The following is a 24,613-nucleotide window of genomic DNA, read 5'->3' as shown; positions in this document are numbered from 1 at the left end:
TCTCCTTTCTCTCCTCAGGGTTGAGACCATGTGTATCCAGCTGAAGGAGGTCGGTAACAGAGTGAACTTCATCAAGCGTTCCCTCCACACGCTGGACTCTCAGATCGGCCACCTTCAGGACCTGTCAGCTCTGACCGTGGACACTCTGAAGACCCTGACCGCCCAGAGGGCCTCTGAAGCCAGCAAGGTCCATAACCAGATCACCAGGGAGCTCAGTCTGTCCAAAAACTTTGCCCCCAGCCTGGCCCCCACCCCCCAGGACCCTACCCCCCAATCCAAGGGGGTCAAACGTAGCGTGGGCGCCTACTTTGGTTCCTCCTTCCCCCAGGTGTCCGGGGTGGTGGTGGGGGGCAACATGGCTGATTCTCTGTTTGGGAGTGGGGTGGACCCAAACCCGCCACTGACGCTCAGTCCCCCAGAGAGGAGAGGAGACTGGGCTGGGCTGGGGCACCAAGCTACTACTGCTATAGAGGCTGGATCCTCCACGGGTGGCAGTGCCAGTCACAGTGCCTTCTCCCTCTGCCCAGCTCCGGCGCCCCCTACTGTCAGTCCTCCAGAGCTGCGGCTACGCGGCCATTCCTTCACCCAGTGGCAGCTGACCCGTCCAGTGCAGGTGGGCATCTCTGACTGCCCCTCCAGCCTGCCCAGCGTGCCCTCTGCTAGGGCTGCTTTCTACGTCAGCTCTACCCCCTCCCAGCCCTCTGTCTCCAGCCACCCAGAACTCAGCCTGGCTGGGCCAGACAAAGACAGAACCTCTGCTTCCACCTCTGCCTTTGCTGTAGAGTTTGGTGCGTTTGTTGGTAAGTATTACTGTGAGGAGAAAGACGAGGACATTAGCTGTGTGTACCCCACTGTTGTTGTGTCCAAGACTTCTGACATTGCTCGCCCCGTTTGCTTGCCTGCTTCCATTGAGAAACGGGAGGCAATTGGTGAGAAGGAGGGGAGGGGTGAGGGAGGGGAGAGGGTGAAAGGGAGGTGTGAGAGGGAGGGGAGGGCAGAAGGATATGTGAATGAGGCATTTTCCGATGACGAGGGAAGACCGGAAGGAGTTCTGATGGATGGGCAGGGCAGAAGTGCTGAGCTTCCGTTGTCTCCTGAGACCGCCCGTCAGGCCGCCCCCTCGTCGCATGCTGACGCTCACAGGAACAGCCCCCTCCCTGGCTGCGCCCTGGCCCCTGCAGTGGTGCCCAGGAGACCCCGCGGCTGTAGAACCAGAGAGGTGGGGTCCTCAAGCCCCATGGCCCAGCCAGGGTCCCCTCAGCAGGGGGAAAGAAGGACTGAAGCCCCCCTGAGAAGTGACAGCAGGGAAACTACCAGAGACAGAGGTTTGAGTCGGTCTGAGTTTAAGTTGGCAGTGGGGAAAATCTCAGATCACACTCTACCTTTCACCTGTAACACACCTTTTCCTAACCAGGGTGAAGTATGGTTGTTAGTGGTCTAACGGGGTGGTATGGGGTCTAACTACAATTAAATAACCACAGGTGTGTCCTCAAAATTCAAAAACCTTGAGCATAACCTGATATGGCACCATGCTCAATCAAGACTTCAAAATAAACCAATCAGTATGGCACCATGCTCAATCCACACTTCAAAATAAACCAATCAGTATGGCACCATGCTCAATCAAGACTTCAAAATAAACCAATCAGTATGGCACCATGCTCAATCAAGACTTCAAAATAAACCAATCAGTATGGCACCATGCTCAATCAAGACTTCAAAATAAACCAATCAGTATGGCACCATGCTCAATCAAGACTTCAAAATAAACCAATCAGTATGGCACCATGCTCAATCAAGACTTCAAAATAAACCAATCAGTATGGCATCATGCTCAATCAAGACTTCAAAATAAACCAATCAGTATGGCACCATGCTCAATCAAGACTTCAAAATAAACCAATCAGTATGGCACCATGCTCAATCCACACGTCAAAATAAACCAATCAGTATGGCACCATGCTCAATCAAGACTTCAAAATAAACCAATCAGTATGGCACCATGGCAAAATAAACCCATGCTCAATCAAGACTTCAAAATAAACCAATCAGTATGGCACCATGCTCAATCAAGACTTCAAAATAAACCAATCAGTATGGCACCATGCTCAATCAAGACTTCAAAATAAACCAATCAGTATGGCACCATGCTCAATCAAGACTTCAAAATAAACCAATCAGTATGGCACCATGCTCAATCAAGACTTCAAAATAAACCAATCAGTATGGCACCATGCTCAATCAATAGACTTCATAAACTCATAGCAACAACTCATTGTCATTCGCCAGTAAAACATACACATTTGATATCAGTCAATAAACGGTTGCAAACTTTAAAGAAAAACCTGGGGTACCCTTACAGTGGCTTGCGAAAGTATTCACCCCTCTTGGCATTTTTCCTATTTTGTTGGCTTACAACCTGGATTTAAAATGTATTTTTGGGGGGTTTGTATCATTTAATATACACAACATGCCTACCACTTTGAAGATGCAAAATCTTTTTTTATTGTGAAACAAACAAGAAATAAGACAAAAGAAATACCCCCAAATTCAATTCTTTGTAGAGCTATCTTTTGCAGCAATTACAGTTGCAAGTCTCTTGGGGTATGTTTCTATAAGCTTGGCACATCTAGCCACTGGGATTTTTGCCCATTCTTCAAGGCAAAAACTGCCCCAGCCAGCTCCTTCAAGTTGGATGGGTTCCGCTGGTGTACAGCAATCTTTAAGTCATACCACAGATTCTCAATTGGATTGAGGTCTGGGCTTTGACTAGGCCATTCCAAAACATTAAGATGTTACCCCTTAACCACTTGAGTGTTGCTTTAGCAGTATGCTTAGGGTCATTGTCCTGCTGGAAGGCAAACCTCCGTCCCAGTCTCAAATCTCTGGAAGACTGAAACAGGTTTCCCTCAAGAATTTCCCTGTATTTAGCTCCATCCATCATTCCTTCAATTCTGACCAGTTTCCTAGTCCCTGCTGATGAAAAACATCCCCACAGCATGATGCTGCCACCACCATGCTTCACTACTGTGGGGATGGTGTTCTCGGGGTGATGAAAGGAGTTGGGTTTGCGCCAGACATAGTGTTTTCCTTGATATCCAAAAAGCTCAATTTTAGTCTCATCTGACCAGAGTACCTTCTTTCATATGTTTGGGGAGTCTCCCACGTTCCTTTTGGCGAACACCAAACGTGTTTGCTAATTTTTTCTTTAAGCAATAGCTTTTTTCTGGCCACTCTTCCATAAAGCCCAGCTCTGTGGTGTGTACGGCTTAAAGTGGTCCTATGGACAGATAATCCGCTGTGGGGCTTTGCAGCTCCTTCAGGGTTATCTTTGGTCTCTTTGTCGCCTCTCTGATTAATGCCCTCCTTGCCTGGTCTGTGAGTTTTGTTGGGCGGCCCTCTCTTGGCAGGTTTGTTGTGGTGCTATATTTCCATTTTTTAATAATGGTTTTGATGGTGCTTCGTGGGATGTTCAAAGTTTCTGATATTTTTTTATAACCCAACCTGATCTGTACTTCTCCACAACTTTGTCCCAGACCTGTTTAGAGAGCTCCCTGGTCTTCATGGTGCCCCTTGCTTAGTGGTGTTGCTGACTCTGGGGCCTTTCAGAACAGGTGTATGTAAACTGAGATCATGTGACACTTAGATTGCACACAGATGGACTTTATTTAACTAATTATGTGACTTCTGAAGGTAATTGGTTGCACCAGATCTTATTTAAGGGCTTCATAGCGAAAGTTCTGTTTTTTATTTTTTCGAATTTTTGGAAACAAGTCATTTTTAAAATGTCACTTCACCAATCCAATGCAGGCGATGGTGGTCCTTAGCCAGTGCCGTAGTGGGAAACAGAGGGCTAGTGTTGCTAGTTAGCAGGATGATGTTTCTTCACAAGACTCAGAGAAAACCCTAGAATTTCCTGGTGTCTAGGGTTGCTATCTGAGCTCGATATAAACTATGGTAGCGTACATACAATATACATGTATTTGCCTCTTATGGAGATGGCTTGCTACGCTAGTTATCTGGTGTTGGCTAGCTAGTGGCTAATATTAGCTAGCGTTGCATCGTACCTTCAGACGGGACCCAAAGCAAACTGTAGAATTGCCCGCTTCTAGAGTCGCTATCTGAGAGGTATACTAGGATTTGAAACTAGATCTACTCAAGACTTTTATAAAGCTAGCCAGCTTCAGTTAGCTTCACATTCCAGCCCAGGCTTCATCCAAACTAAGGTGGATTTTGATCATGCAGCTAACGTAAGCAGGCTCAGAGGGGATTTCCACATAACACAATAAATTGGATAGCCTCTCAAGCTTCCCCTTATGTGGGTGCTAGAAAATTAAATATCAAGCAAGGTTGTTTCATTGCCCCCATCGTGTTATGTGGAAATGCACTGTATGTTGTTTTTTTTAAACTACACTTGTATACCGCCTCGCCATGCTAGCTTCGCCCTCGTGTGGGTGCTAGCAAGATAGGTAGTGCTAGGGGTAGTGCTCGGTATCAACAGCCAATCCAGTAAGGACTGGAAGCTATGCTGAGCTTTAAATTGGTCAAGTACACCGCAATATCGCAAAGTATTTGCATAAAGTTCCGGTTTCCTCATCTTTGGTCCCATCCTGTTCACGTCCCTCGCCCATGCTCGCATCGCCCAACAGTCCCCCGCCCACTTAGCTTCTCTTCCATTGGAAATGAATGGCTTATCGTAGTTTCATCGCCCACGTCACTTCAGTTAACTGTACGTGCATGTTGCACATGGCTAGTCGAACACCGAACTCTTAATTGAGACAATGTTAGCATTTTTATGTTTTGGGCTGAAATCAACACGAAAGAAAAGTTATTTTGCAAATTCAGCAGGCTATGCTGTGACATAGGCTATTAGAAGTGCCGTTTAGTTAATGCCGTCTTTGTGCTTTCGAATGCTTATCAATGCACAAGTCCCTTTTTCCCTACCTATCAATAAAATCATTTTAGAAAGTCATACACACGTTTCACTATGCGTCAACTTTCAAATGCATGCTGTGATTACTAAATGTGTAATGTGATAGGTATTTTTAATATTACTATAGGAAAAAAAGTTAAAATTGTATAAAATATAGTTAATCAGTCGTCCTCAAATGAAGAGGATGACAACGTAGTCCTGGTGAGAGGGAGGGAATCTAATTTCATTGGTCCTCAACTCACGGCCCAGACGCTTCATTCGGATAAATGGAGTTAGCCCCGAGTTAGCCTGCCCCTGATCAGGTTAGTTCTGAAGGATTCCTTGCAAAATTTTACTCCGAGTTGACCACACTTACCTCGGTAACTCCTCTTTGTAGTATAGGGCTCTGGTCTCGTCACTCAGTCATCAACTCTTCTTAGCTACTTATACAGTGCACATGCTACATGCTACATATACAACAGCTATTTACATTACAGCTAAACGGTTACAGAAGTCTGCCTTAAACTGGGAATCAAAATCACCTCAGAACTAACTCCGCCCTCCAACTATTGTAATTTGTTCCCTTCACTTTCCCTACGGACCCTCTGATTTGGCTAAGGGGGATCTTTAAAGGCGCTGCATGGTCAATCCTACGTCTGCATTGGCCATGTAGCGTTTATGGTAATACGGCCTATTCAGAATTCAGGGCATTCATACTTCTTGCGCTTCGTCGAGAAGCGCAGAGCTGTTGTTAAGAAGGTGAGTTTGTGTTTATACAGGACTTCCCGCCCTCACCTACCATCAACCAATCAAGTCTTTGCGGAGCTATACGGAATTTACCAAATTTGAGAGAAGCACGGCGATCCATACGAACTCAATTTGGCCTCTGTGTGCCCCCCGGAGGCTTTGCAATTGCGTCACACCATCCATACGGCGCCTCCGACCACATTTTCGGATCAAGCATAAATTGGCTTTTAGTCAGCAACAGGGAAGAATGCTGCGTTCATAACCAAGTGGAAAGGTGGTAGGCCTATTTACCACTGGGGAAAATCAGGGGAGAACGATTGCCCCATTTCATTGAAGCCATGCAGTTTAAGGCTGATCGGGATACTGCAGGATCCCCCATTATAGTCATTGGGAAAATATCAATTTTTGTGGTCAATATTCGTGATAATATTTTTTTATCCAAAATAATCATAGTACGAATAATTGTTTCTATTAGACAGATGTATGTCCTTGAACCGATTTATTGTTTTTAAATCACACACATAATATGTTTTTAAATAATTGATTCAAGGACATACATCTGGTGTAATAGAAACAATTATTGTAATTCCACACAGAATAAGTTGAGGATAATTGATTTGCTTCCTTACAGTACCCTGGACAACCTTCAACTTGAGCTATTCAGATGGGGCAGTCGTTCTCCCCTAGTCGGCAACATCACTTCCTGGAGTAGCTCAAACTGTGCATGTTATGTCTTGAGAATCCCCCAATGTAGACGGCATCTTAGCAAGCTAAAACCGACTTCCTCTGCTTCAAATGCACCATTTAGTCTTCACATAGGAATGAATGATGTGATGTCATCATAGATGGCTTTGTTCATTCATATACAGTCATTGGTAAAGATCCAGTTGAACGCCCCTCCAGCTCATAATTACTAATGGGGACCTTGTCTATCAACCCTGAGCTCCGACTTCTCTCACGTGCGGACCTCTCGTCAACTATTAAAATGTAAGAAATATAACCATTATGAATTATTCATAAAAATTCATTTATTAATATGTGAACGCCTCCAACTGGTAATTACCACCTTTCTACTTGGTTATGAACGCAGTAGTGCACGACATAGGGAGCAGGGTGTGATTTGGAACATTTCCTAAGAAGAGGTGCCTGGGCTGTGGGGTGCTAGGATCAGATTTGTAATTAACTCGTCGTTGTTGTCTCAATTTCAGATTTCTCTCTTTTTCTTGCTCTACCTGTCAATTATTATGTCAACCTTTTGTCTTGTCTAATGTCATTGTTGTGTTGGGGTGTTGGCCTCTGGTTGATCGTGACCGAGTTTTGACTGTATCACCATGGATTGATTGATTGGTTGAAATTTGCAACCTTTCCTGAAATTGTCTATTGGTTAAAGGGTTTGTCACATGGAAAGGTTGAGGCACCTACCCTCTGTCCATTTGTCTTTCAGTGACTGTCCCAGAAGTCTAAGATGTTCTCTCTAAGGCACAGAACCAGGTTTGGCCAACCCCTGTCCTGGATCAGGGTTTGGGTCAATTCCATTTTAATTCAGAAAGTTATCAAATTGGAATTGAAATGACCCCAACAAAAAAGCCTGCAGCCTTCCAGGACAAGTGTTGGCCACCCTTGGTGTGATGCTGTCTCTGTATCTGTCTAACAGTGTTCCGGTCCTCCAGGTCATAAAGACAACCTGCACCTGGACCTGCAGCGCTCCTTCCCCAGAGACATCTCCTCCAGACAGCTCAGCCCAGCCACGCAGCCCAGGGAACAGGTGAGACAGTATGTGGGGTTATGTGTGTGTTCCTCCTCCTAGGTATTGAGGCAGTTATTTACTTGCTCTTAGTTCCTGGTTGGGAAGTGGTTGTTGGTTGGTAGAATGTTAGTCAATGTTATGACCATTTTTTTTTTTTACTGTTAGTTCTAGTTCGATATTGCTGCCAGGGCGGAGCAGTTTATTTACATGAAACATCACAGAGACACTTCCACAGAACAAACCAGAATTCCTTAATGGCTTCCTGTCCAAACATATTGTCCCCACAAATCCTAACCTTAGCCTCACTATGTGAAAAACAGGAAAACAGATCTCATCAGCTGAGCCCAGTAGGAGGAAGTTGCTCCTAGACACTGATGCCAGTGTGTCTTTCTCTCTGTCTACAGGGTCATCCTGAAGGCCAAGGTAATATGAGGACGGTCAACTCATATGCTGGCTTCACTGAGTTTGACCGGAGTCCCTCCTTCCTCCATCCAGACTCCTGTAAGTCCAGGAAGATAGACCTGTGCTGCTAGACACATGAATACACTGCAGAACCCTGACAAGACCTGCCAGAGGTCACGACATGTATACTATGTGTGCTAACTGAAAGGGTCTTTGGTTGTTGTGTGTCTGCAGCTCTCAGTAAGCGAGAGAGGAGTGGCGTGTCAGCGGAAGACATCCTCATCCACGAAGACCCCAGAGCTGCACTACTACTGGTGAGAACTGTCCCATAACTGTATGATGTCTCACACCCCTTCAGGTTCTGAAATCACTACTGACTGACTGTACCACTGACTGACTGTACCACTGACTGAACCACTGACTGACTGTGTGACCGACTGTGTGTGTGACTGACTGTGTGTGTGACTGACTGCGACTGACTGTGTGTGTGTGACTGACTGCGACTGACTGTGTGTGTGACTGACTGCGACTGACTGTGTGTGTGACTGACTGCGACTGACTGTGTGTGTGACTGACTGCGACTGACTGTGTGTGTGACTGACTGCGACTGACTGTGTGTGCGACTGACTGCGACTGACTGTGTGTGCGACTGACTGTGTGTGCGACTGACTGTGTGCGACTGACTGTGTGCGACTGACTGTGTGTGCGACTGACTGTGTGTGCGACTGACTGTGTGTGCGACTGACTGTGTGCGACTGACTGTGTGTGTGACTGACTGTGCGACTGACTGACTGACTACCACTGACTGACTGACTACGACTGACTGACTGACTACGACTGACTGACTGACTACGACTGACTGACTGACTACGACTGACTGACTACGACTGACTGACTACGACTGACTGACTGACTGACACTGAGTGACTGACTGACACTGAGTGACTGACTGACACTGAGTGACTGACTGACACTGAGTGACTGACTGACACTGAGTGACTGACTGACACTGAGTGACTGACTGACACTGAGTGACTGACTGACACTGAGTGACTGACTGACACTGAGTGACTGACTGACACTGAGTGACTGACTGACACTGAGTGACACACTGAGTGACACACTGAGTGACACACTGAGTGACACACTGAGTGACTGACTGACTGACTGACTGACTGAGTGACTGACTGAGTGAGTGACTGACTGACTGAGTGACTGACTGACTGACTGACTGAGTGACTGACTGAGTGACTGACTGAGTGACTGACTGAGTGACTGACTGAGTGACTGACTGACTGACTGACTCCGACTGACTGACTCCGACTGACTGACTCCGACTGACTGACTGACTCCGACTGACTGACTGACTGACTGACTCCGACTGACTGACTGACTCCGACTGACTGACTGACTGACTGACTCCGACTGACTGACTGACTGACTGACTGACTGACTCCGACTGACTGACTGACTGACTGACTCCGACTGACTGACACTGAGTGACTGACTGACACTGACTGAGACTGAGTGACTGACTACGACTGAGTGACTGACTGACTACGACTGAGTGACTGACTGACTACGACTGAGTGACTGACTGACTACGACTGAGTGACTGACTGGCTGACTACGACTGACTGACTGACTGACGACTGACTGACTGACTGACTGACTGACTGACTGACTGACTGACTGACTGACTGACTGACTGACTGACTCCGACTGACTGACACTGAGTGACTGACTACGACTGACTGACTGACTGACTGACTGACTGAGTGACTGACTACGACTGACTGAGTGACTGACTGACTACGACTGAGACTGACTGACTGACTACGACTGACTGACTGACTGACTACGACTGACTGACTGACTGACTCCGACTGACTGACTGAGTGACTGACTGACTGACTGGACTGACTGACTGACTGACTGACTGAGTGACTGACTGAGTGACTACGACTGGTGACTGACTGACTGACTGAGTGACTGACTGACTGACTGACTGACTGACTGACTGACTGACTGACGACTGAGACTGACTGACTGGCTGAGACTGACTGGAGACTGACTGGCTGAGACTGACTGACTGACTGACTGACTGACTGACTGACTGACTGACTGACTGACTGACTGACTGACTGACTGAGACTGACTGACTGACTGACTGACTGACTGACTGTGTGACTGACTGACTGACTGACTGACTGACTGACTGTGTGACTGACTGACTGAGACTGACTGACTGACTGACTGACTGACTGACTGACGACTGACTGACTGACGACTGACTGACTCCTGACTGACTGACTGACTGACTGACTGACTGACTGACTGACTGACTGACTGAGTGACTGACGACTGACTGACTGACTCTGACGACTGACTGACTGACTGACTGACTGACTGACTGACTGACTGACTGACTGACGACTGACTGACTGACTGACGACTGAGTGACGACTGACTGACTGACTGACTGACACGACTGACTGACTGACACTGACTGACTGACTGACTGAGACTGACTGACTGACTGACTGACTGACTGACTGACTGACTGACTGACTACGACTGACTGACTGACTGACTCCGACTGACTGACTGACTGACTGACTGACTGACTGACTGACTGACTGACTGACTGACTGACTGACTGACTGACTGACTGACTGACTGACTGACTGACTGACTGACTGACACTGAGTGACTGACTGACACTGAGTGACTGACTGACTGACTGACTGACTGACTGACTGACTGACTGACTGACTGACACTGACTGACTGACTGACTGACTACGACTGACTGACACTGAGTGACTGACTGAGTGACTGACGACTGACTGACTGACTGACTGACTGACTGACTGACTGACTGACTGACTGACTGACTGACTGACTGACTGACTGACTGACACTGACTGACTGACTGACTGACTGACTGACTGACTGACTGAGTGACTGACTGAGACTGACTGACTGACTGAGACTGACTGACTGACTGACTGACTGACTGACTGACTACGAGTGACTGACTGACTGACTGACTGAGTGACTGACTGACTGACTGACTGAGACTGACTGACTGAGTGACTGACTGACTCCGACTGACTGACTGACTGACTGAGACTGACTGACTGACTGACTGAGTGACTGACTGACACTGAGTGACTGACTGACACTGAGTGACTGACTGACACTGAGTGACTGACTGACACTGAGTGACTGACACTGAGTGACTGACACTGAGTGACTGACACTGAGTGACTGACTGACTGAGTGACTGACTACGACTGACTGACACTAAGTGACTGACTACGAGTGACTGAGTGACTGAGTGACTGACTGACTACGACTGACTGACGACTGACTGACTACGACTGACTGACTACGACTGACTGACTACGGCTGACTGACTACGGCTGACTGACTGACTCCGACTGAGTGACTGACTCCGACTGAGTGACTGACTCCGACTGAGTGACTGACTGAGACTGAGTGACTGACTGAGTGACTGAGTGACTGACTGACTGACTGACTGACTGAGTGACTGACTGACTGACTGAGTGACTGACTGAGTGACTGACTGAGTGACTGACTGACTGAGTGACTGACTGACTGACTGACTGAGTGACTGACTACGACTGACTGACTGACTGACTGACTACGACTGACTGACTACGACTGACTGACTACGACTGACTGACTGACTACAAGTGACTGACTGACTGACTGACTGACTGACTGACTGACTACAAGTGACTGACTGACTGACTACAAGTGACTGACTGACTGACTACAAGTGACTGACTGACTGACTACAAGTCACTGACTGACTGACTACAAGTCACTGACTGACTGTACGACTGACTGACTGTACGACTGACTGACTGTACGACTGACTGACTGTACGACTGACTGACTGTATGACTGACTAACTGGCATGTTTTCCTCTCTCCTCAGGAGAGGGCTCAGGTCAAGACAGCTCAGGCCAGCAGTCTGTAAGTACCTGACATGCATTCCTACCATCATCCTGGTTTTTCAGCTGGGGTCAGTTTACACGTACAGCCCTGGAAGAGTAGAGTAGATGAACTCACTTACAGCTGTGGGTCTAGTAGATCTCTTGGTTGTTGATCAGTTCAGTGTTCCCACAGTTTGGTTCATAACCCTGGGCCAAGCCTGGCTTACCGTTACCATGGTGACCAGAAACAATGTTCCAATCACATTCCCAACACAGCTATTAGGGGGAGTGGGTGGTTGCCTGTAGTGTTAGTTAATAGGTGAACGGTGTTTTACTACTGTTCTACTGTATAGCGTCTGTGAGAGCAGCGCCATTGAGGCCATCTCCATTTTGAAGTAGTACTTTTTCTTCTACTACTTCTATGAGTTGGTAAACAAACTGAAATGGTGCATACTGCTACTTGGAGTGTGTTGTCTGAACAGGTATAAAGTCAAGGTTGGTGATCTACTGCCACCTGCAGTTATGGAATGTTTGCTCACAAGTATAATTCATTGGTTGATCCCACTACTTTCAAATGATGGAAATCCTCATTGACGATGTACATGCAAAATGGGTTATTTCCACGTTTTTTATTTATTTAACCTTTATTTAACTAGGCAAGTCAGTTAAGAACAAATTCTTATTTACAATGACTGCCTACCAGGGGGCAAAAGGCCTCCTGCGGGGACGGGGGCTGGGATTTAAAACATCACGTCAAGAGAGACACCACAGCACTACATAAAGAGAGAATTAAGACAACAACATAGCATGACAGCAACACATGGAAACACTGCGTGGTAGCAACACAACATTACTACAACAACATGGTAGCAACACAACATGGCAGCAGCACAACATGGTACAAACAATTATTGGGCTCAGACGACAGCACAAAGGGCAAGAAGGTAGAGACGACAACAAATGTAATGATCTCCATCTCTGAGGTGGGTGTTAATGTCCGTTGTGTGTTCTCTCGCTCAGCAGGGCACCAGGGGAGGACTCAGGTATAAATGGTATGTGTCCATTGGAACTTGCTTTCTGTACTATTACTGTAACTTGATAGTTCCTGATTTCTTTCTCTGAGATGAACAGGCTGTTCACCTCTCTATTCGCCTCTTTGACAATTATATTTTCTCTCCTTCCTCTCAGCTGCATCATGCCTCTACAGACACGCCCACCTGGGGAGCAGGAAGGATTGTGAGTGGCTGTAACTTTCCCTTTAACTACTTCTAACTCCTTGAGATGTGAACCATCCCTTTAACTCCGTCTAACTCATTGTGATGTGATCTATCCCTTTAACTACGTCTAACTCATTGTGATGTGATCTATCCCTTTAACTACGTCTAACTCATTGTGATGTGAACCATCCCTTTAACTCCGTCTAACTCATTGTGATGTGAACCATCCCTTTAACTCCGTCTAACTCATTGTGATGTGAACTATCCCTTTAACTACGTCTAACTCATTGTGATGTGATCTATCCCTTTAACTCCGTCTAACTCATTGTGATGTGATCTATCCCTTTAACTACGTCTAACTCATTGTGATGTGATCTATCCCTTTAACTCCGTCTAACTCATTGTGATGTGATCTATCCCTTTAACTCCGTCTAACTCATTGTGATGTGAACTATCCCTTTAACTACGTCTAACTCATTGTGATGTGATCTATCCCTTTAACTCCGTCTAACTCATTGTGATGTGAACTATCCCTTTAACTACGTCTAACTCATTGTGATGTGATCTATCCCTTTAACTCCGTCTAACTCATTGTGATGTGAACTATCCCTTTAACTACGTCGAACTCATTGTGATGTGATCTAACCCTGTACCGCTAAAATGAATTCACCTCTTCACCTCTACTTTTTCATCCTTATTCTCTTCCCTACATGCTTATTTTTTATTGTACTTTTATTAGCAATAGTCATGAGAGGAGAGCTTGCAAGTAAGCATTTTGTTGTGTTGTGTACACTTCCTGTAACCATGCATATCACAAATACACTTTATATTTGATTGGATTTGAATAACTGACAATTACATTTTTCTTAGCAATTGGTTCCCCTTTCAAGCCAATGGAAAGCTACCAATACTCAGGTGAGGTTTGGACCTTAAAGCATACTGTAGTCAATCTCAAGTCACACCATATTCCCCACTACATGGAGTAGGATGTCATTTGACTACTGTAGCCTCCTGCCAATGTTGTGTGTATTTGACTCTGTGTGTTTCCCTCCCTGTAGCTGTGGAGCGTAACAACCTGATGAGGCTGTCTCAGAGCATCCCCTTCACCCCAGTGCCCCCTAGAGGTAAGATACAGTATTACTACACGTCCCCTTCACCCCAGTGCCCCCTAGAGGTAAGATACAGTATTACACGTCCCCTTCACCCCAGTGCCCCCTAGAGGTAAGATACAGTATTACACGTCCCCTTCACCCCAGTGCCCCCTAGAGGTAAAGATACAGTATTACACTTTCCCTTCACCCCAGTGCCCCCTAGAGGTAAGATACAGTATTACACGTCCCTTCACCCCAGTGCCCCTAGAGGTAAGATACAGTATTACACGTCCCCTTCACCCCAGTGCCCCCTAGAGGTAAGATACAGTATTACACGTCCCCTTCACCCCAGTGCCTCCTGGGTCCATTTCATCAGGCACCACACCGAGTCGGGGTTTCAATTTCTTCCACAGACTGTGTTCTACTGTCTGACTCAGCTGTAGTCTGTCTAGTTGAAAGGACTGCGGTATTGGGGTCAATTCCGGAAGTAAACAGAAATGTATAAACAATGAGAGAGAACTGTCTCACCCCAACCCTGGAGAGCTGGACAGGTGACAGACGAGGTGACCCCACCCAGTCTGTTAGAATGAGGGCATAAAGTGGGACATATCATGGCCAGTTAAGGGAGATAAGGAAACCAGTTTAACCTATAAATAATAGTCAGAATTTGGTGGGTGCTTATTTGTCCTATTTTATTAAACAGGTGTGAATTGGAAATGTGTTTTTGCATATCTCAACTCCCCCTGACACACCCAAACCAGTTGAACCTATCTATTCATCTATCCTGTGTGGCTGCAATGATGTATGTAATACACACCCACACTCTCTCTCTGTCTGTGTGTGCTGCTCCCTGTAGGTGAGCCAGTAACAGTGTATCGTCTGGAGGAGAGTTCTCCCAACACCATCAACAACAGCATGTCCTCCTGGGCTCACAAAGGTCTCTGTGCCAAGATAGAGTTCCTCAGTAAGGAGGAGATGGGAGGGGGGCTGCGACGTGCACTCAAGGTACAGTTGGTGTGCGTGTCTTCACTACATGTAACAGAGATGGAACTGAACATTAAAAAGTATTGGTTTGTTGTTGTTGCATTGTTGTACAATAATGTATTTCTCGGGAGGACAATAAACTATAACTATTGTATTGTACTCTAGGTGCTGTGTACGTGGTCAGAGTATGACATTCTGAAGCCAGGTCACCTGTATATTGTTAAGTCCTTCCTACCAGAGGTGGTCCAGACCTGGCAGAGCATCTACAAGGAGGACACTGTACTGCTGCTCTGTCTCAGGGTAGAGGAGAACACACACTCACACACACTGCGCTTCACCCAATGATATATATATATACATATATACATATATATACATATACATATACAGTTGTGGACAAAAGTTTTGAGAATGACACAAACATTAATTTTCACAAAGTTTGCTGCTTCAGTGTCTTTAGATATTTTTGTCAGATGTTACTATGGAATACTGAAGTATAATTACCAGCATTTCATAAGTGTCAAAGGCTTTTATTGACAATTACATTAAGTTGATGCAAAGAGTCAATATTTGCAGTGTTGACCCTTCTTTTTCAAGATCTCTGCAATCTGCCCTGGCATCCTGTCAATTAACTTCTGGGCCACATCCTGACTGATTGCAGCCCATTCTTGCATAATCAATGCTTGGAGTTTGTCAGAATTTATGGGTTTTTGTTTGTCCAGCCGCCTCTTGAGGATTGACCACAAGTTCTCAATGGGATTAAGGTCTGGGGAGTTTCCTGGCCATGGACCCAAAATATCAATGTTTTTTTCCCCAAGCCACTTAGTTATCACTTTTGCCTTATGGCAAGGTGCTCCATCATGCTGGAAAAGGTATTGATTGTCACCAAACTGTTCCTGGATGGTTGGGAGAAGTTGCTATCGGAGGATGTGCTGGTTCCATTCTTTATTCATGGCTGTGTTCTTAGGCAAAATTGTGAGTGAGCCCACTCCCTTGGCTGAGAAGCAACCCCACACATGAATGGTCTCAGGATGCTTTACTGTTGGCATGACACAGGACTGATGGTAGCGCTCACCTTGTCTTCTCCGGGCAAGCTTTTTTCCGGAGGGCTTCTTTGCTGCCCTTCTTGACACCAGGCCATCCTCCAAAAGTCTTCACCTCACTGTGTGTGCAGATGCACTCACTCCTGCCTGCTGCCATTCCTGAGCAAGCTCTGTACTGGTGGAGCCCTGATCCCTCAGCTGAATCCATTTCAGGTGACAGTCCTGGCGCTTTCTGGACTTTCTTGGGTGCCCTGAAGCCTTCTTCACAACAATTGAACCACTCTCCTTGAAGTTCTTGATGATCTGATAAATGCTTAGGTGCAATCTTACTGGCAGCAATATCCTTGCCTGTGAAGCCCTTTTTGTGCAAAGCAATGATGACGGCACGTGTTTTCTTGCAGGTAACCATGATTGACAGAGGAAGAACAATGATTCCAAGCACCACCCTCCTTTTGAAGCTTCCAGTCTGTTATTCGAACTCTATCAACATGACAGAGTGATCTCCAGCCTTGTCCTCGTCAACACTCACACCTGTGTTAACGAGAGAATCACTGACATGGTGTCAGCTGGTCCTTTTGTGGCAATTATTTGCAATTCATCTGATCGCTCTTCATAACATTCTGGAGAAAATGCAAATTGCCATCATACAAACTGAGGCAGCAGACTTTGAAAATTAATATTTGTGTCATTCTCAACTTTTGGCCATGACTGTGTGTGTGTGTATATATATATATATGTGTATATATGTATGTGTGTATATATGTGTGTATATATATATATTACACTCAGGGTACAAAACATTAAGAACACCTTCCTAATATTGAGTCTCCCCCCCACTTAAATCTTTTGTCTTGCCCATTCACCCTCTGAATGGCACACATACACAGTCCATGTCTCAATTGTCTCAAGGCTTAAAAATCCTGTTTTAACATGTCTCCTCCATTTTGTCTACACTGATTGAAGTGGATTTAAAAGGTTACATTCAGACCCCTTGACTTTTTCTAAAACTTTATTTTCAAATTGATAAAATTATTATTTTTCCTCATCAATCTCTACACAATACCCCATAATGACATATTGAAAACAGTTTTTTAGAATTTTTTGCGAAATGTATTAAAAATGTAAAACAGACACCTTATTTACATAAGTATTCAGACCCTTTGCTATGAGGCTCGAAATTGAGCTCAGGTACATCCTGTTTCCATTGATCATCCTTGATGCTTCTACAACTTTATTGGAGTCCACCTGTGGTAAATTCAATTGATTGGACATGATTTGGAAAGGCACACACTATGGAAGGTCCCACAGTTGACAGTGCATGTCAGCACAAAAACCAAGTCATGAGGTCGAAGGAATTGTCAGTAGAGCTCCGAGACAGGATTGTGTCGAGGCACAGATCTGTGGAAGGGTACCAAAACATTCCTGCAGCATTGAAGGTCCCCAAGAACACAGTGGCCAAACTGAGCAATCTGGGGGAGAAAGGCCTTGGTCAGGGAGGTGACCAAGAACCTGATGGTCACTCTGACAGAGCTCTAGAGTTCCTCTGTGGAGATGGGAGAACCTTCCAGAAGGACAAACATGTCTGCAGCGCTCCACCAATCAGGTCTTTATGGTAGAGTGGCCAGACGGAGGTCACTTCTCAGTAAGGAAACCTGGAGGAAACCTGGCAGCATCATGCCGTGGGGATGTTTTTCTGCGGCAGGGACTGGGAGACTAGTCAGAATCGAGGGAAAGATGAATGGAGCAAAGTGCAAAGAGATCCTTGATGAGAAAACCTGCTCCAGAGCGCTCAGGAATAAAGTCTGTGGCGAAGGTTCACCTTCCAACAGGACATCGACCCTAAGCACACAGCCAAGACAACGCAGGAGTGACTTTGGGATAAGTCTCTGAATGTCCTTGAGTGGCCCAGCCAGAGCCCGGACTTTAATCTGATCGAACATCTCTGGAGAGACCTGAAAATAGCTGTGCAGTGACGCTCCCTGTCCAACCTGACAGAGCTTGAGAGGATCTGCCGAGAAGAATGGGAGAAACTCCCCAAATACAGGTGTGCCAAGATTGTAGTGTCATACCCAAGAAGACTCAAGGCTGTAATCGCTGCCAAAGGTGCTTCAACAAAGTACTGAGTAAAGTGTCTGAATACTTATGTAAATGTTATATTTCAGTTTAGAATTTTAATACATTTGCAAACACTTCTAAAAACACTTTTTTTGCTTTGTCATAATGGAATATTGTGTGTAGATTTGATGAGGGGGGGACAATTGAATCCATTTTAGAATAAGGCTGTAACGTAACAATGTGGAAAAAGTCAAGGGGTCTGAATAATTTCTGAATGCACTGTATAAACTGTACGTCATTGGCTTCACCTCTGTGTACACACACTCTTCATAATGACACACCATAGCAGGACAACTATGTTTAGTTTTCCTTTTTAATATATTATCATTTCCACCACTCTATTCATCCTTCCTTCCTTCTCTATCCTTCCTTCCTCTGGTTTATTCAAGGCTATTCAATGTGGAAATACCTCATAGACTGGTATCATCTCTCTTGACAGGAAATTCAACAGCAGAGAGCTGCTCAGAAACTGACATTTGCCTTCAACCAAATGAGGCCCAAGACAATCCCTTACTCTCCCAGGTAAACTAACACACCAGAGCCACACTTCTCATTTAGCTGCTTGTATTCAGCTGCTATTCATTTAAAAATGTTTGTCTTTTGACATTTGAAACATGAATTTCAACATGTCAACATTTCAACATGAAAGACACAGTGCCTACCTCTCTCTCTGTAGGTTTCTGGAGGTGTTTCTGTTGTACTGTCACTCAGCAGGCCAATGGTTCGCTATAGAGGAGTGTATTACTGGAGAGTTCAGGAAGTTTAACAATAACAATGGGGACGAGATTGTCCCAACCAACCTTCTGGAGGAGACCATGCTGGCCTTCAGCCACTGGACATACGAGTATACCCGGGGAGAGCTGTTAGTGCTGGACCTACAAGGTAATACTGACATTCAACCCCTAACCTTTAACCCCTGATCCTTCAGTAGGGTTGCAAAGGGTCTGAAACTTTCCAGTAAATTTCCAGAATTTTTTCGGACATTTTCCATGGGAGGTTAAGCCTGGGTATTTTGCTTAAATTCATCAAAAAAAGTTAGCTTATAACAGTGAACCTTTTTGTGGGATACTACACATAAGGCAATTCTAGGTCTTGTGGCATATTTTGTTTAAAATATCCCCAATTCAATGGAATTGCAACCCTCTGCATGCACAGTGCATTCTTCCGTCACATGTACAGCTGATTCTCATCTTGCACACTAATGAGATGCTATTGAGCCCACACTACTACACTGTCTGAGCCAAGGACTACATGCTTACTGGTGAGTTTTGATTACAATACTGGGTGGGGTGAATATATTTTATGACATACGTGATTTTTGTTAACTAGTAAATAGTAGCCTACAGCAAAGTGTTTTAAATCATTTCTAACTTGTTAACAATTTCTGCTAGTTAATTTTGCTACCATGTGGGTTTTAGCTTGCTTGTGCCTGTTAACTGAGGAGTGTTAATTCACCTGTTTCCATACATGTTTCCTTTTAAAACATTTGTCTTACAAAGGAGTTGTTTAATCTAACTGCTTAACTATTTATCTGTACATGGAATTGTATTTGTTATTTTTTTACTAATTTTTTCTAATCTTTACAGGAAAATGCCACATCTATCTGATGTGTGGAGACATTACACTGCAGCTAATGTAGTAGGAAAAGCTGTGTACATTTGCAAATACTGTGCCAAATCATATGTGAAGAATGCAACAAAGATACAGAATCATCTGGCCAAGTGCATAAAGTTCCCTCAGCGCTCACAACAAGCAACCTCTGACAAAAGTCCCTCTACTTCTATTCAAGGTGAAAAAGATGAATCAGACACCTTATCGATAGCAACAGCTCATGGTCCTCCTGGAATCAGACGTTTTTTTGACTCAATGGATGAACGTAGTCAGAGAAATGCTGATGAATGACTTGCTCGAGCTGTGTATGCTACTGGTTCACCTCTGATGCTCACAGTCAATGTGTATTGGAAGAGATTTCTGAATGTTCTTCACCTAGCATACACCCCTCCAGCCAGACATGCTTTATCTAATTTGCTGGGTGCAGAGTTCAAGTGAAGGTCAAGCAAATCATAGAGAAAGCAGACTGTATTGCAATCATCTCTGATGGGTGGTTGAATAATTAACTACATCTCCACCCCTCAACTAGTATTCTACAAGAGCACAGACACAAGGGACAACATGCATACCGGTCTCTACATTGCAGATGAGCTGAAGGCAGTCATCAATGACCTTGGACCACAGAAGGTATTTGCACTGGTGACCGACAATGCTGCTAACATGAAGGCTGCTTGGTCTAAAGTGGAGGAGTCCTACCCTCACACCACACCCATTGGCTGAATCTGCTCCTCATGGACATCATGGCACTGAAAACAATGGATACACTTGACAAGAAAGCCAAGGAAATGGTTAGGTATGTGAAGGGTCATCAAGTTATAGCAGCAATCTACCTCACCAAGCAAAGTGAGAAGAATAAGAGCACCACATTGAAGCTGCCCAGCAACACCCACTGGGGTGGTGTTGTCATCATGTTTGACAGTCTCCTAGAGGGGAAGGAGTCTCCAAGAAATGGCCATATCACAGTCTGTCGATATGGACAGCCCCATCAAGAGCATCTTCCTGGACGATGTATTTTGGGAGAGAGTGGTAAGCAGCCTGAAACTCCTGAAACCTATAGCAGTAGCCATTGCACGGATTGAGGGAGACAATGCCATCCTGTCTGATGTTCAGACTCTGCTTGCAGATGTAAGAGGAGAAATCCGTACTGCCCTGCCCACTTCACTGTTGCTCCAAGCAGAAAAAATGCAGTTCTGAAGTCCATCAAAAAGCATGAAGACTCCTGCCTGATGCCCAAACACGCCGCAGCATACATGTTGGACCCCAAGTATGCTGGCAAGAGCATCCTGTCTGGTGCAGAGATCAACAAGGCCTATGGTATCATCACTACTGTGTCTCGCCACCTTGGCCTGGATGAGGGCAAGGTTCTTGGCAGTCGGCGAAGTACACTGACAAGCAAGGACTTTGGGATGGAGATGCAATATGGCCGTCGTGCCAACATATCTCATCAGCCACCTGGTGGAAGGGATTTTGGGATGGAGATATCTCATCAGCCACCTGGTGGAAGGGACTTTGGGATGGAGATACAATATGGCCGTCGTGCCAACATATCTCATCAGCCACCTGGTGGAAGGGATTTTGGGATGGAGATGCAATATGGCCGTCGTGCCAACATATCTCATCAGCCACCTGGTGGAAGGGACTTTGGGATGGTGATACAATATGGCCGTCGTGCCAACATATCTCAGCCACCTGGTGGAAGGGACTTTGGGATGGAGATGCAATATGGCCGTCGTGCCAACATATCTCATCAGCCACCTGGTGGAAGGGACTTTGTGGATCTGAGCCCCTTTCCCCTGTTGCCTCCATTATCCTTCAAATCCCACCAACACCAGTCGCCTCAGAGCACAACTGGTCCTTGTTTGGGAACACGCATACCAAAGCACGCAAGCACCAAGGCTGACCAATACAAGGGTTGAAAAATTAGTGGCTGTATGTGGCAAATTTTAGGCTTTTTGAGCCTGACAACGAGCCATCCTCAACAAGGTTGGAAAGTGACAGTGAAGATGAGGTCTCAGAGTCTGATGTTCAAGAGGTGGACATTGAGGAGGTCCAGGGAGAAGACATGGAAGCCTGAGGGGAAGACAACCAAAGCTTTAGTTTCTACACTATAATTTTACAGATGTATGTTGAAAATGTTTTTGTTCAGTGAAATCATCCCATGTGAAGAGTCAACTTATTTAATTAAAGTTCAATTTGTAACTAAATTGTTTGTTTTTCTATTGGAAGCATTTAATAATTAGCAATTATGTCAATGTAAGATGTTTCTGTCTCCATATGATATGGTAAATATATCCAATGCAAAAACATCTACATTTAAATGTTATTAATATTAATTTGCATATATTCCCATTAATTCCCACGGAAAGTTTCCACCTGAAATTTCCCAAAATATGCAACCCTACGCTTCAGTGACTGGACATATGAGTACACTCAGGGAGAGCTGTTAGTGCTGGACCTGCAAGGTAATACTGACCCCTAACTTCTGACCTCCAACCCCTAACTTTTAACCCCTGACCCTTCAGTGACTGGACATATGAGAACACCAGGGGAGAGTTGTGCATGGCTGGTCAAAATCCTGTAAATACAAGTCCCTCCCATTAGTAACTGCTATATTTGTGTTTTTAGGAGTGGGGGAGATTCTGACTGATCCGTCTGTCATAAAGAGTGGAGAGAAGGGGTGTGTAAACCTGTTTTCTGTTCTCACATTCAAAAATCATGTTTCACTTTGTTGTAAAATCTTTAACACTCACATTCTATTTTAATCCATAGATCATACAACACAATATTTGGACCTTTAGAATGCTCACATAATTAATAATGTTCTCTTGACTAATCTGTAGGTCATATGACATGATATTTGGTCCTGCCAACCTGGGAGACGACGCCATCAGAAACTTCCGGGCCAAACACCACTGCAACTCTTGCTGCAGGAAACTCAAACTTCCCGGTAGGGAATTCTCTCTCTGTTTGTTTACCGTTTGTATCCGAGTGTGTCCATTACTATGGAGACGAGGTGAGCTTATCTTCTGCTAATATAAGGCTCTAGGACAATGTAGTAGTGACATTGTTATTTCAGCTTTATGTAGTAGATGGATGCCTGGCTGTCTGCCTCATCTCTCTCCTCTTCCTGTGTCTGTTAAGATCTGAAGCGGAACGAGTACACGCCGGACAAACTGATGCTGCCTCAGGACGAATCACACGACCCCGGAAGCGGGACCCGCCATTCAATGAGGCTCATGCTCTGATCCTATAGGACACAGCCAGAGAGAAGAGGCCGGTGCTGTTATTCTATTGGCCAATGCCAGAGAGGACAAAGGAAAAACTAGTGTGCACACCTCATGGCTAGAAGGGATCCAGCTTTTGTCAAATTAGCATCAGATTTGGTAGCAGGTTGGGAGGACTTAATGCAGCAGGTTAGGAGAATGATGTTAATGTTAGGAAAAGATTTAGGGTTAGCAAAAAAACAAAAAAAAACGTTTTACATTAATTTGACAAAAGCTGGATAAGGTGGGTCTAGCCATGACCCATCTCATCCAATCAACTGGAAGAGCCACGCCTGTGTTTCCATGGAGACCCATGTATGCATGCAGAACTGTGTTACTTTTGTATCTGTCCAACCAATGCCAATCAACAACCAACATGATTATTCAAAAAATGTGTAAATGGGGAACAAAACTTTTTAAAGATGTTTTTTTACTACAAGTTTATATGTTATGAGTGTGTGTGTGTGTGTGTATATATCTATATAAACATAAATGGCTATCAACAGGTACAATATCATTGCATAAAGAGACAGTACTTATTCTGAACTATGAAAAGTTGCCTTGTATAAACTAAAGTGCATTGTCTGTCTGTAGTGCAGGACTGTAAGGGTCAACCTGCTGAGATACAATTTGCAACACTTTATACAGAATGTCACCAGATACTTTTTTATAAATGTAAAATACATGTATTATTATGGAATTAGTGGTTCATATTTAATGAGAAGACACATGAATTTGAAAATCTTGTAAAATATGGGCAGATTGCAATGCAACTTTTACAGTACATATATGTACTAATTGTGTTGAACTCTTCTGAAATGTGTCCACTGATTATTTCTGATAGTTTTTAAGTGTTACAATGCTGGTACTATTATTGTTATTTCTTTGTCATCACGCAAATACCAATCTAGTGTATCTTATAGATACTTATATCTGCTACTGAGCAGAAGCAGATGCTGTTTTATTCAGGGGCGTGTAAGGGTCTATTACTCTATACATGTTCTACTGTATAACATTTTAAACTAATAAAATGACAGTTGTGTCCCATTCCTTGTACAGTATGATGCTGATACTGTCTGGTGGGGATGAGGCTCCCACATTCTTCAGTAAGACTGCAGCTGCTGGCAGACAGACGCCCACAGAGAGAAACATTCTCTCACACACCTGTTGACGAGCCTGCTGATAAAGAACCCAATAGCCAACAGTTCTACATCAGTTACTCGTCTGTCCGACACCTTTACCCTACAGTTAGGTCTGGATGGGAACTCTGCATATTTCATCCTTTTCACAAACCTCATCTCCACCTACATCTTTAGCAGTTTGGGAACATCGATCAACAGTGATGAAACCCTTCTTGGCGTTGTCACATACAAAGTCCAGTGGAAAGCAACATTGTGTAAAATAAGAGTATTGTAATGAAACAGCAGGGAGCAGGCCTTGAACCCTCGACCTTCTAGCCCGAGGTCCGGCGCGCTATCGACTGTGCCGCAAAAGCATGCTCGTGCGGCAGAGTCG

General features: G+C 44.9%; 1 protein-coding gene across 3 annotated transcripts in view; it reads left to right on the top strand.

Annotated features, from left to right (window-relative positions):
* trpm7 (transient receptor potential cation channel, subfamily M, member 7) overlaps nt 1-24,145 on the top strand; it is an 86,963-nt gene extending 62,818 nt beyond the window's left edge. For 2 of the 3 annotated variants that reach the window (XM_065012092.1, XM_065012090.1), the window contains exons 26-41: nt 19-800; nt 7,330-7,424; nt 7,811-7,907; nt 8,043-8,122; nt 11,777-11,814; nt 12,795-12,826; nt 12,963-13,010; nt 13,862-13,906; nt 14,050-14,115; nt 14,939-15,087; nt 15,232-15,366; nt 18,664-18,746; nt 18,901-19,106; nt 22,461-22,512; nt 22,676-22,782; nt 22,977-24,145. In XM_065012092.1, coding sequence (XP_064868164.1) covers nt 19-800; nt 7,330-7,424; nt 7,811-7,907; nt 8,043-8,122; nt 11,777-11,814; nt 12,795-12,826; nt 12,963-13,010; nt 13,862-13,906; nt 14,050-14,115; nt 14,939-15,087; nt 15,232-15,366; nt 18,664-18,746; nt 18,901-19,106; nt 22,461-22,512; nt 22,676-22,782; nt 22,977-23,080 — 2,119 coding nt within the window. In that variant the 3' untranslated portion in view covers nt 23,081-24,145. The remainder of the gene's footprint in view (nt 1-18; nt 801-7,329; nt 7,425-7,810; nt 7,908-8,042; nt 8,123-11,776; nt 11,815-12,794; nt 12,827-12,962; nt 13,011-13,861; nt 13,907-14,049; nt 14,116-14,938; nt 15,088-15,231; nt 15,367-18,663; nt 18,747-18,900; nt 19,107-22,460; nt 22,513-22,675; nt 22,783-22,976) is intronic. The other variant, XM_065012091.1, reaches the window with a different exon arrangement.
* The last annotated feature ends 468 nt before the right edge of the window (nt 24,146-24,613 follow it).

The sequence above is a fragment of the Oncorhynchus nerka genome, linkage group LG27, assembly GCF_034236695.1.
Source record: "Oncorhynchus nerka isolate Pitt River linkage group LG27, Oner_Uvic_2.0, whole genome shotgun sequence".
Classification (NCBI taxonomy): domain Eukaryota; kingdom Metazoa; phylum Chordata; class Actinopteri; order Salmoniformes; family Salmonidae; genus Oncorhynchus; species Oncorhynchus nerka.
The sequence above is the reverse complement of the archived record's forward strand: the minus strand, read 5'-3'. Positions and strand labels throughout refer to the sequence as shown.